At 43.6% G+C, this 14,025-nt stretch overlaps 2 protein-coding genes across 2 annotated transcripts; both read left to right on the top strand.

Moving 5' to 3' along the window:
• The first annotated feature begins 1,326 nt into the window (after positions 1-1,326).
• LOC103202959 (C-C motif chemokine 4) lies at positions 1,327-2,729 on the top strand. The gene is made up of 3 exons (XM_007947904.1): positions 1,327-1,402; positions 1,943-2,057; positions 2,642-2,729. The coding sequence occupies exons 1-3, from the start codon at positions 1,327-1,329 to the stop codon at positions 2,727-2,729; spliced, it is 279 nt and encodes a 92-aa protein (XP_007946095.1).
• An 8,550-nt stretch (positions 2,730-11,279) lies between these two features.
• On the top strand, positions 11,280-12,399 carry LOC103202986 (WAP four-disulfide core domain protein 18-like). Its single transcript, XM_007947932.1, is given in 3 exon segments — positions 11,280-11,364; positions 11,986-12,144; positions 12,377-12,399. Coding segments are annotated over 3 exon segments (267 nt in total).
• The last annotated feature ends 1,626 nt before the right edge of the window (positions 12,400-14,025 follow it).

Genomic DNA, 14,025 nt, shown 5'->3' with positions numbered 1-14,025 from the left:
AGTTCATTCTAACTTCATTTGACCAACTGGTGTTCACATCCTATATCCATGTTGCATATACACCCTCTGGACTTTTATTAAACAAGGATTTATTGAACACCTACTGTCCATAAAGAGATAAGCATAACATAGTTTGTGTGGGAAAGAGGTCACTATCTAGTGGGAGAGAGAATCAAATCGATATATGTGATAGGTGACATAATGAAGGTAGCTTTGGAGCTATAGGAGCATAGAGGATAGATAATTCCATTGGAAAAAGGTCAGAGAAGTCTCTCTAGAGAAGATGAGCACTTTTTTGGCTGTGTACTCAAGTTGTTGTTGTTGTTTGCCGTGGTGTCGTACCTGACTTATAGCGACCTCTCCTTGGGTTTCTGAGGCAGTATCACTATGGAACTAGATTGCCCAACCTTCCTTCCAAGGAGTGGCTGGTGGGTTTGAACCACCAGCCTTCTTGTTAACAGTCAAGTGCCTTAGGCACTATGACATCAAGAGGCATCTGTTATCATTTGCTATTGAACTTAAAGGAGCCCTCCTGGTTTAGTGGATAAGGCATTTGGATGCTAACCAGAAGGTCAGTGGTTCAAACTACCAGCTGCTCCACAGGAGGAAGATGAGGCAATCTACTTCCATAAAGATGGAAACCCAGTGGGAGTCACTATGAGTCAGAATCAACTCAATAGCAGTGGGTTTGGGTTTTTTTTATTAACAATTAGAAATGTTCTCAATCTTGAAGGTAACTGATTTGGCTAAACATATCAACATAATTCCTTTTCTTTCTAGGTTTATAATTTCACTGGTGTGAACACACCACTGTTGTTAGGACCTTCATGAACAAAACATTTTAACTCCATAAATCAGTGAGAGGCTGGGAAACAAAAGCTAACAATCAAGTTCATAGTGTAGCTTCACGATGCTTGTCTACAGGCCCCTCTAGATGGTGTGAACACTTCATCCTTCCTCTGGGGCTAGCAATTCTCTCCACAGTCTCAGTCATTGCCTTTGGTGTACCACTTCCCTCTGGTGGGCAACCCACTTTTCCTCCCTTCCACCTCCCTCCTCTTTCCTCTGTGATGACAGCAGCCTGGGGAAGAGAAGTTGTTTGAAACTCCTCACTGTCAGCTAGCTTCAGTTTCTTTCCCTGCACCATGACATCATCTCTACCCTGGAAATTCCACTTACCCTCCTGTGCCCCCACTTCCATCCAAGGCCCCAAAGGCCCTATAAAAAGGGATTCCCAACTCAGTATCAACACAGACACAGTCTGGGTTCTGAAGCTTCTGAGCTCTGTAGTCTCAGCTTCTGGAAAGCCTCTCCTCAGCCAAGACCATGAAGCTCTGCGTGGCCGTTCTCTCTCTCCTTGTGTTCGTGGCTGCCTTTTGCTCTCCGGCCCTCTCAGCACCAAGTAAGTCCACAGTTTCAGCTGCTATTTCTAGAGTCAGAGTGCACGCAGAGCCCACTTATCTAGTTGGGGCTGGTCCATGAGTGGGACCTACAGCAGGGACAGAAAGGGAGCTGGAAGATTCCAAATAGTTTGTTGTTCAATGTAGATTCTAGTAGACATTCAATAATATTTGAGTTCCTGTGTTTTTAAAGAAACAATTAGCAACCAATAGAGGAGAAAAAGGATCAGGCTAGAAGTCAGACTGAAGAACTGACTCAGCTTCTAACTACTTATTCAAGCAAGTCCTTATTCTCTGTGTCTTGGTTTCCCCATCTGTAAAATGAAGGAAGTTCATTGAGTCTCTGAGACTCAATCCAGCTGCAATCTTTCAGAATTCTTCCATAATCTTGAAGATCCTCTATTCAAAACAAGATTCCCACTCACGGTGGGTGGGATTGTTTGCAAGGGACCATATTTGAGGTTCTGGTAGTTCCACAGAAATGCACATAAATGAGAAGCTCCCATGTGGCACTTTGATCTCACTCCATCTTTTCCTTTTAGTGGGGTCAGACCCTCCTACTGCCTGCTGCTTCTCTTATACCATGCGGAAGCTTCCTCGCAACTTTGTGGTTGATTACTATGAGACCAGCAGCCTCTGCTCCAAGCCAGCTGTGGTGTAAGTATCAACCCCTGGGCTCCTCTAGGAGGCAAAGGAGAGGGTAGGAGAAGTGAAAAGGGAACCCTGCACCAGAGAGGCGAGTCTCAGGACTTAAGCTTTGGTGTCTAGGGAGCAATGAGGAAACAGGCCATGAGGTTGTTTGTGAGCACTGTGGGAGCTGAGCGGAGCCAAAAGAGAAGAGGGGGTTCCTGGAAAGAAGTTAACCAGAGGTTAGGAAACCAGAAACTGTAAAATAAGGTCACATAAGATGTGAATTGATTTTTTATATCATGCCAGAAAATACATAGAAAAGTCATTGTTAGGGGCAGTAGGGAATAGGGAGCTATATCCATCTTAATTGCAAGACACTGATTCCTAACCTGGGAAACACCTGATCTACAATTAAGTCCAAAGGGTAGAAGCTACAGGGAGTCTGGTTTCATTCCCACCCCAGGAGCACCATCCACTAGAGCTGGCCACTGTGAACCATCAGTGGTGGTGTTCAAGTAGAGGGAGATACCTGCTGCCTATAGCAGAAGAATAGTACCAGAAGTCCTCGAAGGTTCCATGGGATTCTAATCTGTCCACTTCTCCTTCCCCAGATTCCAGACCAGAAAGGGCAGGCAAGTCTGTGCTGACCCAACTGAACCCTGGGTCCAGGAGTACGTGGATGACCTGGAACTAAACTGAGCTACTCCAGGCCTAAGAGCAGCAAGTCTCCAGGGAAGGCCACCAGAACCCCAACACTTCTCATCGAAACACATCTTCTCTACACTCAAGACTATCTCAATATTCCCATGTTACTTCTTTTAATTTAATCTTCACCACGTGTCATATTATTGTATTTGGTGATGTTTCTATTATTTATGTTTGTTTCGTGGAGGTACATTTGTCCCCCATGGGGATGATCCCCTGCTACTGTTTCTCTGCTATTGCAGATACTTGAGTGGTGTGGTTTCAGTCCATGTGTTTTTGTAATAAAATTCTTAAAAAACATAGACAATTTCTTTGTGGTTTTAATTTTATTTGGGGTAAAGGGAATTTCCTGATACTGGGTGGCACGATGGTTAAGCACTCAGTTGCTAACCAAAAAGTCTGTGGTTTGAACTTACCAGCCACTCCATGAAAGAAAAGATCTGATGCTTTGTTCCTGTAAAGATTACAGCCTAGGAAACTCTATGGGACTCTCCTATTCAGTCATATAGGGTCATTAGGAGTGAGAATAGACTCAGTGGCATACATCGACAACATTAGTATGGATAGATCTCTAGGTAGCACAAACAGATTGCCTTTGGCTACAAACCAAAAGGTTGGCAGTTCCAAGCTACCCAGAGGTGCCAGAGAAGAAAGGTCTGGCAATCTACTTCCATAAGATTACAGCCACTGAAAACCGTATGGAGTGCAGTTTTACTCTGACACATCTAGGGGTGCCATGAGTCAGAACTGACTCAACAGCAAGGTGTTTTTTTTTCTTTTTTGCCAGGTTGCTCGAGAATAGTGCTAAGCATGGATGCAATGTGGCCTTTGAAATCTCCCAGTCAGTTAAGTGCTTGGTTATGTGCCAAAGAGGGATGAAAATGGCAAAGGTCTTATAGAGCCATAAAATTGGCCATGGGCAAACAGACAACTAGACAGAAATAGTTGGAAGCCAAATTGGTGGACCTGAGTCTGTGTGTACAAGCTTTATCTTTTTCACTGGCATATGTTTTTATCCACAGATGACTTGCTTGGGTGCAGATTGTGGAAAGCTTTGAGAGGTGTGAAGAGTTACTGCAGTGGAACAAGTTTTAAGTAAAGGGTTGGGAATTCTCATTTGGACAAATGCAGGCTTTGTAGTGACAACAACCGGCCATGCAGCTTCCTCTTGAAAGACAGCTGGATGAATGCTGATGGAATATAAGATTAAACAACCTTGAATAATAAATTCCTGTAAAACAAACAACAACAAAATTATTGTTAGTACAGGTAGCAAGTTCCAAAAATAGTAAGAATTAGTAGTTATTGAGTTACTTCTATGTGTTCTGGACTAAATGCTCTAAATATACAATCTTACTTAATATTTCAACAAGGATTTTAACATCTTTATAAAGTAGAGACCATTACCCTCAATTTTATAGGTGAGGAAAAAGAGGTTCAGCAAGTTGACATGACTTGCCAAGTCTGCTTGGAGAGCACCACAAAAGGATAATCTGAAAAGAAAAGAGCTGTGGTGCAAAGGGTTCTCATTGCAGCATCTTACAGGGAAGTGTCACTAGAGGCAGCAGACAGTTTAGAGGGAGAGCAAGTAGTTCAGTTGGAAAAGTATACCTCCATCACTTATCACCAGGGTACGTTAGGGAAGCCATCTTACCTTACTGGGTCTCCATTTCCACACCTGTAAAGTGGTGCAATGGTTAAGCACTAGGCTGCTAACTGAAAGGTTGGTGGCTCAATCTCACTCAGTAGTTCTGTGGGAGAAAGATCCCATAAAGATTACAGGCCAGAAAACCCTACGGGACAGTTCTACACTGTCACATGGGGTCACTGTGAGTCGAAATTGACTCAATGGCACATAACAACGACAAAGTGGGGATAACATTATTCACTTCAAAGAGTTATTATGAGGTGATGTTAAAGCACCCATCATGGGTCCTGGCACCTTGAAGAAACTCTCCTCCCCTCCCTGAGCCTCAGCCTTTTCACTTACAATGGAAAGAGTGTCTTGTCCTCCCAGGGTTCATGAGATTCAAATTAGTCAATGGATCGGATTCTAAAGTCCAAAGCAAATATGAAGTATTGTCATGGGGACAGAAGAATGAGCATTTGGTTTGGTTCTGGATTATTGCTAGAGTAACCTAGAGCCGTATCTACATAATAATCCCTCAACTGGGAATCAGATGACATGGGTCAGAGGGAACATGGTTCTGAGATATAATTACATGCACAGCAGAGACTTAATCCATGGACATAGGATCATAGTCTATTAAAGCACAGAAGAACCTCTCAGACCATCTGGTCCAACCTTCTCATGGTATAGTAATTAAAAGCCAGAGATGGAAAAGTGACTCACCAAAGATCACTCCAAGTTTGTGACAGAGTAGGATTCCAGCCAGTGACAACTCCAGGTTAGTGCCCTTTCCTGTGTACCTTCCCTAGTGACACACCTCTGTGGTCCCCAAAAGGGTGATGCTTTGCAGGAGGAGGGTGAGGAGGGGACCACCTTGAAATAAGTTGAGTGCTCTTGATTCAATGCAAAAGCAGAACTGGGTGCCCTGTATTTTCCTGGGCCAATAGACACAATACCCTCCCTGTCCTGCCCTCAGCTACTTATATCATCTCAGAGCCCCGGTGGAAATCTCCTTCAGATTCAACAGGGACTGAGAAAAGGAGGGAGGGGGCAGAGCTGATCCAAACAGATGTGAGGAGGAGCTAGAAGAAAAGAAACTGCCTGATCTTAGTTTCTGCTTCATTTACCTAGTCCAGAGCTGGTCAGTATGTTAGCCCCTAGTCACATGTGGCTATTTAAATCTCAATTAGATTTAATTAAAATTATATATATATAAAGTAAAAGGTTAAGTTCCTCTTTCACACTAGTCAAATGCTCAATAGCCGCATGTAGCTAGTGGCTGTCATGTTGGACAATGCAGATATAAAACATTCCATCATCACAGAACGTGATGTACTATCTGACTGCTAACCAAAAGGTTGGTAGTTCAAACCCACCAGCTACTCCATGGAAGCAAGACTGAGCGATCTACTTCTATATAGATTTACTGCCTCGAAAACCCAATGGGGGTCGCTGTGAGTCAGAATTGACTCAATGGCAGTGGGTTTGGTTTTTGGTTTGTTTGTTTGTTAAAGGAACTGAGGAGTTCCTGGGTGTCACATACAATTAAGCACTTGACCACTAACCAAAAGAATAGTTTGAATCCACCAAGAGGTGCCTCAGAAGACAGGCCTTTTTCTGTTTCCAAAAAGTCACAGTCTTTAAAGCCCTGTGGAGCACAGTTCTGCTCTGCAACGCTTGGGTTACCATGAGTCGGAACTGACTCGATGGCAACTGATTTGGTTTTGGTTTTAAAGGGAGTGAAAGGAGGAGTAACTAGAGCGGCCTGGAAGGTTAGGGTGTGATCTTTGGAGAAAGATACACAACCCTATTTTGAGGGAGGGGTTGGGCAAGAGATTGGATGACCCTGAGGCCTGAGACAAGTATATACATCACTGTGGTAGGCTGAATAATGGGCCCAAGGTGTCCACACCCCAAAGCCTGTGAATGCTACTCTACAGGGCAAAAGGAACTTTGCAGGTGTGATCAAGTTAAGGATTTTGAGATGGGAAGATTATCTGGGATTGTCCAGGGAAATCCTGAATATAATCACAAACGTCCTTCTATGAGAGAGGCAACAGGAAGTTTCACAACAGAAGAGAAGAAGAGGCAATGTGAGAAGTGAAGCAAGATTCCACGGTGCCGACTTTGAAGATGGAGAAAGGGGCCATGAGCTAAGCAACGCAAGAATGCAATTTTAGAAGCTAGAAATGGCAAAGGAATAAAAGGATTTTCTCCTAGAGCCTCCAGAGAGTGTGGCCTTACAGACCTCTTGATTTTTGGCCCATTAAAAATGATTTTGGACTTCTAGCTTCCAGAATGATAGGAGAATAAATATGTGTTATTTTAAGTCACCAAGTCTAATTTTTACAGCAGCGCACAATCACCCAACTGAAGAGTCACTGCCATTGACTTTCTCGGCCCACCCTTTGTCGCTTACAAAGAAGTGTTCTAGAAAAGTGAGCTGAACTTCCCTGCAGGGAAAACCTAGGATGAGGTGGACACATTCAGAGGTGATGCACTCTATTGGGAGGAGGCACTCTCAAAAGGAAGGTCTGCTTTGGCAGCTGAGTACGAAGGCTAAGGCTTTACTTAGGGTACAGAAACCAGCAGCCAGGTTAAGAGGGAACGTGCCTCTTGACAATCCTCTGGCTTTCTCTTGGGCACTTGAATTCCTACCTGGAAAGGTCTTAGAGACCCATCCTTGCATTTGACAAACAAAACCCAGCGCTGAACCATGACTTGCCTCTGGTTTTACTGTTAGATTTTGGGCCAGAATCTGGTTCTCCTCTAACACAATTGAGTCCTTTCCTGCCCCTCTCTGCCCCTGAGCACACTGGAGGAAAGGAGTAACTCAGTCAGCACAGGCTAAAATATCAGGTGCCTCCCTCCAAGGAAAACTGCAGAAGCCTGATCATTTTCATGAAGAAATCCTTCATCCAGGAATTTCAACGTGAAACCATGGAATCCTCATGGTGGGGCAATGTGGGACTTCACCTATTGCCCAATATGAGACTGTTCTTTTTGTTCTCTCCTCCCCCATCTCTTTTCTTACAACTCCCTTTTCTTACCCTGGGGCCAAGGAGCTGGTATGTGCTTACCTTACTTTCTAGTTGCGTTTTCTCCAGGTTTCTGGGTGGGAGCCAGAGCCAAACAGATGAAGAAGAACAAGAGACGGCAGCTACCATTTGTGGGACAACTTCTGGATGTTAGGCCTGTGTTTTTCTACTCTGTTGCAAGGCCTCTCTCCCCAGTTCCTGCTCCAGATGGGGGGCGGGGGCAGGGAGAGTCTGCTTCCTCATGTACTGGGTCACTCAAACTCTCTGCCCTCTCCATACTCCATCCTACTTCATCCCAGAACCTTCCTCTAATGTCCCCATTGAGATAGGCACTTTCCTCCCAGGACATCAGGAGCAGAGGAAGCTGAGGCAGGGGTATAGGAGGAGAGCTGAGCTGGGGATGGTGAAAGAACCCAGGTTCTTCCGGATGGCTGAGTCCTACGGGCACTATCCTCTGGGGTTTCCCCTGAGTCTAAGAAGCTGAAAAAGCGAAAAAATTGTCGGCATTGGGAGGGAAAGCTGTGAGTATATTCTTCTATTTTTAAAATAGTTTTATTTTCAGATGTATGATATGGTTGGAAAATGTACAAATCAGAAGAAAAGAGGAATTTTTTTTTTTTTTTTCAATTTAGGGAAAGATAGGTCTGATTTTAACAAGATGGTCTGAAAGATTGTGTAAGTCAGAATCGACTCAATGGCAATGGATATGTAGACACCAAGGAATCCCTGGGTATTGCAAATGCTTAAATGCTGGAGCCCTAATCAAAAAGTTGGAGATCTGGCGATCTACTTCTAAGGCTTTGAAAACCCAGTGGGGCTCAAGTCTACAACACATTGGGTCACTTTGAGTTGGGATCAACTCCAAAGCTACTGTTTTTTTCTGGTTTTATGGAGACACCAGATGTTGGAATGCCTGACAGATGAGGACCCACCAAGTAGTTTGATATCATGAACTCAATGGTCTTAAAATTAATCATTTGAGAATAAATAATAAGATATGTTAATAAGATACGTATTAAATTCAAGGCATAAACGGATATCCACTAAAAAAATCATTTTCCCTCCTTGCTGTATCATCCAAGTATCTACCAGTTAGTTCCCTTCTCTATAGGCAATGAATTTTATCTTTCTCTCATGAACTAGTTCAAAGATTCAACAGCCTTTTAAACGCATCACGAAATGAAAGAACAAGAACAATGTTAAGGAGAGCCTGAAGCCACACTGAATGGAAGCTCAATTCCCTGTGCTTTTTGTAACTATCCTCAATCCTGGTTGGAGACAGATGAGCGGGCATGATAACTCATCTCCTTAGTTGATTTTCAGAAACCTAGCCAACATCAACTTGAAATCTGTTACAAACCAGCTTAGACCTGTTTTGGCCTGCAGACATGCGCAGTGAAACAAACTGAACACTTGCTCGGACCTAACACCTCCCCCTCTGCCTAAGCCCCAATCAGCTAATGACAGGAAGTCTGTGGAACTCGTCCAGTGAACAAGCGCCCTGCATTAAAAATTGTCTCTTTAAACCAAGGTGAATGAAACAGCCAATCTCCAGCCCAAATTCCTGAAATTTATGCGAATATATATAGACCCTTTTCTTGAAATTTACAAAAATGTATCCCAACCCTGATTTGGGGAGTCAGATTTGGGTACTGCCTCTATCACCTTACCATGTGCATAGTAATAAATTACTTTCTCATCTCTCAAGTACTGCAGCATGTATGAACTGATTCGGTTTGACTGGGCACTGGGCAGGGATTCCCTTTAGTCTGACTTCAAGCCTAGGCCATAAAGTCCTTAGGTTTCTAGTTTTTATCATGAAAGAACTTTAAACTGTCTTCCTACAAGCTTAGAGTTTCAAAGTTCTTGGCAGTTGTGCTCTGCGAAAAATTATATTCAGACATAAAATGTCTCCAAGAAATTTGAACACTAAGTCATGATATTTTCAATCACTTCATATGCATGCAAAAACTAGACAATGAATAAGGAAGACCAAAGAAGAATTAATACTTTTGAGTTATGGTGTTGGTGAAGAATCCCAAATATACAATAGGATTGCCAGAAGAACAAACAACTCTAAATCTGTCTTGGAAGAAATCCAGCTAGAATGCTCCTTAGAAAGGAGGATTGTGAGACTTTGTCTCACATCCTTTGGACACGTTATCAGGAGGGACCAGTCCCTGAAGAAGGACATCATGCTTGGTAAGGTAGACAATAAGCAAAAAAGAGGAAGACCCTCAATGAGGTAGACTGACACAGTGGCTGCAACAATGGGCTCAAACATAGCAACAATTGTGAGGATTGCACAGGACCAGGCAGTGTTTTGTTCTGTTCTACACAGGATCACTGTTGTTGTTGTTGTTATGTGCCATCGAGTCGGATCCGACTCATAGTGACCCCTCCTTGGGTTTCTGAGGCGTTATCACTATGGAAGTAGATTGCCCAACCTTCCTTCCGAGGAGTGGCTGGTGGGTTTGAACCGCCAGCCTTCTGGTTAGCAGTCAAGTGCCTTAGGCACTACGCTACATAGGATCGCTAAGAATTAGAAATTACTCAATGGCATCTAACAACAACAACAAACTTTCATTATAAGGAGCCCTGATGGCAAAATGGTTTTGCACTTGGCTGCTAAGCAAAAAGTCAGCAGTTCTAACCCACCAGAGGTTCACAGGAGAAAGACTTGGTGATCTGCTCCCAAAAAGATTAAGTAGAGCCTGGGAAACCTTAGGGGGCAGTTCTACTGTTTCATAGCATTGCTATGAGTTGGAATCCACTCAAAGGTACCTAACAACAACAACATTGTCATTAGTATTCAAATGTGTCCCTACTCCTCAGCAACCTTGCAACTTTCCTGATTGAAATGCACTCTTTAGCAGGACAATTATTACCCTTTCCTTGAGAAGACTGGAGAATGCTGAAATAGCATATACCGGTTTGTATTGTTCTATGTAGTTTCTGCTAATTAAATTTCTGTGTTATTGTGGTGAGAATTCTTTGCCCTATATTCCAGATAGGTCTCAATCCAGGGGGAAAAGGTGTACATGGCAATATGTAGCTAGAAATATTCCATTAAAAGTTTAACTTGGGAAAAGGAAAGTAATAAATGTCATGGGCCAAATGTGTGTGAAATCACTGTCTCCTGCACTGTGGACAGATGTGTAAATTGCTATAGTCTTTCTGGAGGACAATTTGGCAGTATCTCCAATTTTACTATATACACAGCCTTTATATTTTTATGTATAGACATCTATTCTGGGGACATACTGACATATATAACCAAAGAAGTATATACAACTCCCCGGGTGAGTGACTTTGTTACCTAAGCCACTACCTTGAGGTTGAGAGGAGGCCAGCTGGCACTCCACACCTGCCGAAGGATCTCTCTGTCCCGGGTGCTGATCAAGGACTCCAAAGCACATTCACTTCCTTTCCCAGAAACACTTCAAATCCTCCAGGAACTGGTATTCCAGGAGGCCCCCATGGCCTCTGACATACAACACCTGATTCCATAGCTTATATTCACACCCTGAGACTCTGAATTATACCAAGATAATCCTTTTCTTTGGCCACAATTCCTAAAGGCATCAGGAAAAGCAGTGATTTAGCAAGTTGTGATTTAGAAACGAAAAAGGTGCTAAAAAGTGTGTCTGAATCTCATGTTTGGCATTGTATTGCAAGAAACAATACCTTAATCAGAGGAAAACTAGTTGTGAAATAGAAAAAAGGAATCCGGTCACCTGTGAGTACTGCCTAGGTAGTTTGTATTTTTATTAAATTTTTACTGCTCTACTACCTCTCGCCCCACCCTCCCTTCCAGTGGCACTGAAGGTATAAATTGGAGCTGAACTTGGTGTGTACATCACATCAAAGGCCAACATGAAGACAGGCATAGTTTTGGTTCTGGTGGTTTTCATCACCCTGCAGATGGAGATGGCCAGTGCTAAGGGATTTCTTTCCAGAGGTCAGTGTGTGAGGACATCCTACTAAAAGCAGATAAAGCTGAATCTCACCTTGGACCTGGGGATGGTTTGCCACAGAAGCAGGCAATACCTCCATTGCAGAGTGCAGATTTGGTATTGGTCAGACACATTTCCTCTGATAATGTATGACATTATCAACCTGCATGTCCCATTCTCCTTAATAGATTCAGTTAGTCTGGTTAGTTGTTGAGGGTAAAGAGAAGGGTCTCTCCTCTAGTTAGTAGACATGCTTGGATGTAGGACTCTATGAGGGAGTAGCTCCAGAATGAACCTGGAAAGTGTGGGAATGGGGAGATGGGAACCTGGAATCAGAGATAATATAGTATCTGCTTATGAAGAGATGTGAAGGAACGAGTTATGTCAGTGCAGGTGTCTGACTTGTGACACTCTGCAGTCTTTGGAGCAAAGAAAACATTCTCCAAGGGCCACATTGTGGAAATAGGGACTTCAGAGTGAGGGTGTGGCCGCCAAGGCTAAAGGAAGAGTTCAGGAGCATGAAAGAAGAAATAGAAGATGGGCTGGAGTCCTGCCAGATGTGAGGGCTCCAGACTTCCAGCATCAGTTCTCCTTCCGATCTGCCCAAAAATCATTGCATATTTCAGGGCAACAAAGACCTGGAGTCTGTCCAAAGGTGCTGAAAGATGCTACAGGGAATTGTGTTTCACAATGCTCAGGAGATTAATCATGCCTATTAAGAATGAAATGCTGCAGCAATGGGTGTGGCAAAGTCTGCAGAATTCCTCTTTTCCCAGGAAGTATAAGTCAGTCAAGAACTGTCCAAGGGGGTAGACAAGTCCCCACTGGACTTTGCTCCAAGAGAAAGGGGTTAGAAGCAAATGCCAGAAGGGCTTCTACTTGCTTTATCTAAGTCCCTTCCCTAGAAGAGAAGCCGCATAGTCCTGAGGGGCCCAACTGAGATAAGTATCCATGACCCTAGACTCACAGGATCATTATTTACCAAGAATTTCTCATCCTCTTCCTTTCCCCCTAAAGAGCGCTGGTGGCGTAGTGCCTAAGGCATTTGACTGCTAACCTGAAGGCTGGCGGTTCAAACACAACAGCCACTGTGTGGAAGGAAGACTGGGCAATCGACATCCATGAAGATTTACCACTTCAAAAACCCAATGGGGGTCGCTATGAGTCAGAATTGATTCCATAGCAGTGAGTTTGATTTTTTTTTTTTTTTTTTTTTTGGTCCTTTCCGCCTTACCCCCAAAGAGGGAAAGCATTGTGCTTAAGTCTTCCTGAAAAATGGGTGATCCTGGATGGAGGAGAGAAAGGAATGTAAATCTCTAATTTACTACTTTCTATGTCAGGGCAGGCATTGTGCTGAAGTTGAGATGAAAAAATAAATACAACCAGGTCAGAAAGGCAGGCCCATATCAATAATTACAACTTAATGGGATGAGTGCTTTGTGTAGATTTTTAATAAGTTCAAAGGGAGCAATGAGAGGGGTCATTAGTTTTGCCTGGGTGAGTTGGGAAAGGGGTCAGAGGGGAGAACATTTGAGAAGGGGCTTAAAGGATGCAAAGTTCACCAGATAAAGGAAGGGCAGTCTAGATGATGGGGAAATGTGGGCCGCCCTTTTGAGATGATGCAAAGAATGTGGGTCCCCCTTTGGAGATGGGCAAGTGATGATTGTGGTTAGAAGTGGAGTGTCTTGGAGGGACTGTAGTGGGTCATCCGAGCCAGGGTTCAAAGGGTAATGAGCAGCATGCCAAGGAGATGGAAGGGTACCTTTCTGGAGGTGTTTTAAGCAAAGGAAATGTCATGAACCAATTTGTGTTTTAGAAGGATAGCTCTGCTGGCCATGGGAAAAATGGACTGAACCTTTATTAACCCTTCCTGATGACCAGCTATGGAAGATTTCTCATGAATCCATGAATCCCATGCTTGACATAACAACAAGATCTCCTCCACATTCCACTCCTTGGCTATTCTCTATCTTTGGAATTGCAGCCCTAGAAGAGGGAGACCTGTAATGAGCTTGTGTCCAAAATAAATTGTACCTGTGACATTATTCAGGCTGAGTGATTCTTCCCATTTAAGAATTCAAATGGGCCCTCTATGGGCCAGCAGCACCACACATGTTCACTAAAGTGAGTCCCATGAAGGCAAAATACTTAGGATACCAACAAATCAAAGACAAGATTCTCCTAACTAATTTCTTATCTATATCTCCAGGCAAGGCACAGGCATAAGAATATTTTCTCAGGGCTTCTGTGAACATAATTTCTGTCAAGCAAACACAATTAAATGCCCATGTAGCACACATCAGGCCTGTTGGGGCAGCTTTTATTGGGGGTGGGGTTACCCAAAAGGAGCAGGAGCTAGTGTAGGGATAACCCATTCTAAGTCAGCACCAAGCCTAGTAGGAGCCCTTCTCCAGGAGAGTGACCTTGCCCTTGGGCAGTGAGGTTTCACTTGGCATTGGACACATAGAGATGTTTCAACTTTTGCCTCAGGGTGATTAGGAGTCAGGATACAATAGGTTACTTGCAGGAACTTTGGCTCCACCCCTATTCTGTCAGCTCAGCACTGATGACTGTGAAGTACCACCCTTTTCCTGGTCTGAAGAGTGGGGCTGGGGTTTAATCCCTGCCCAGGGTTGACTGTTGAAGCTGTCACCACCACTAGCTTT

The sequence above is a fragment of the Orycteropus afer genome, unplaced genomic scaffold (assembly GCF_000298275.1).
Source record: "Orycteropus afer afer isolate SDZICR_OR568_19922 unplaced genomic scaffold, OryAfe1.0 scaffold00196, whole genome shotgun sequence".
In the NCBI taxonomy this organism is placed as follows: Eukaryota; Metazoa; Chordata; class Mammalia; order Tubulidentata; family Orycteropodidae; genus Orycteropus; species Orycteropus afer.
Note: the sequence above shows the minus strand (reverse complement) of the source record. Positions and strands in the feature narration are given on the sequence as shown.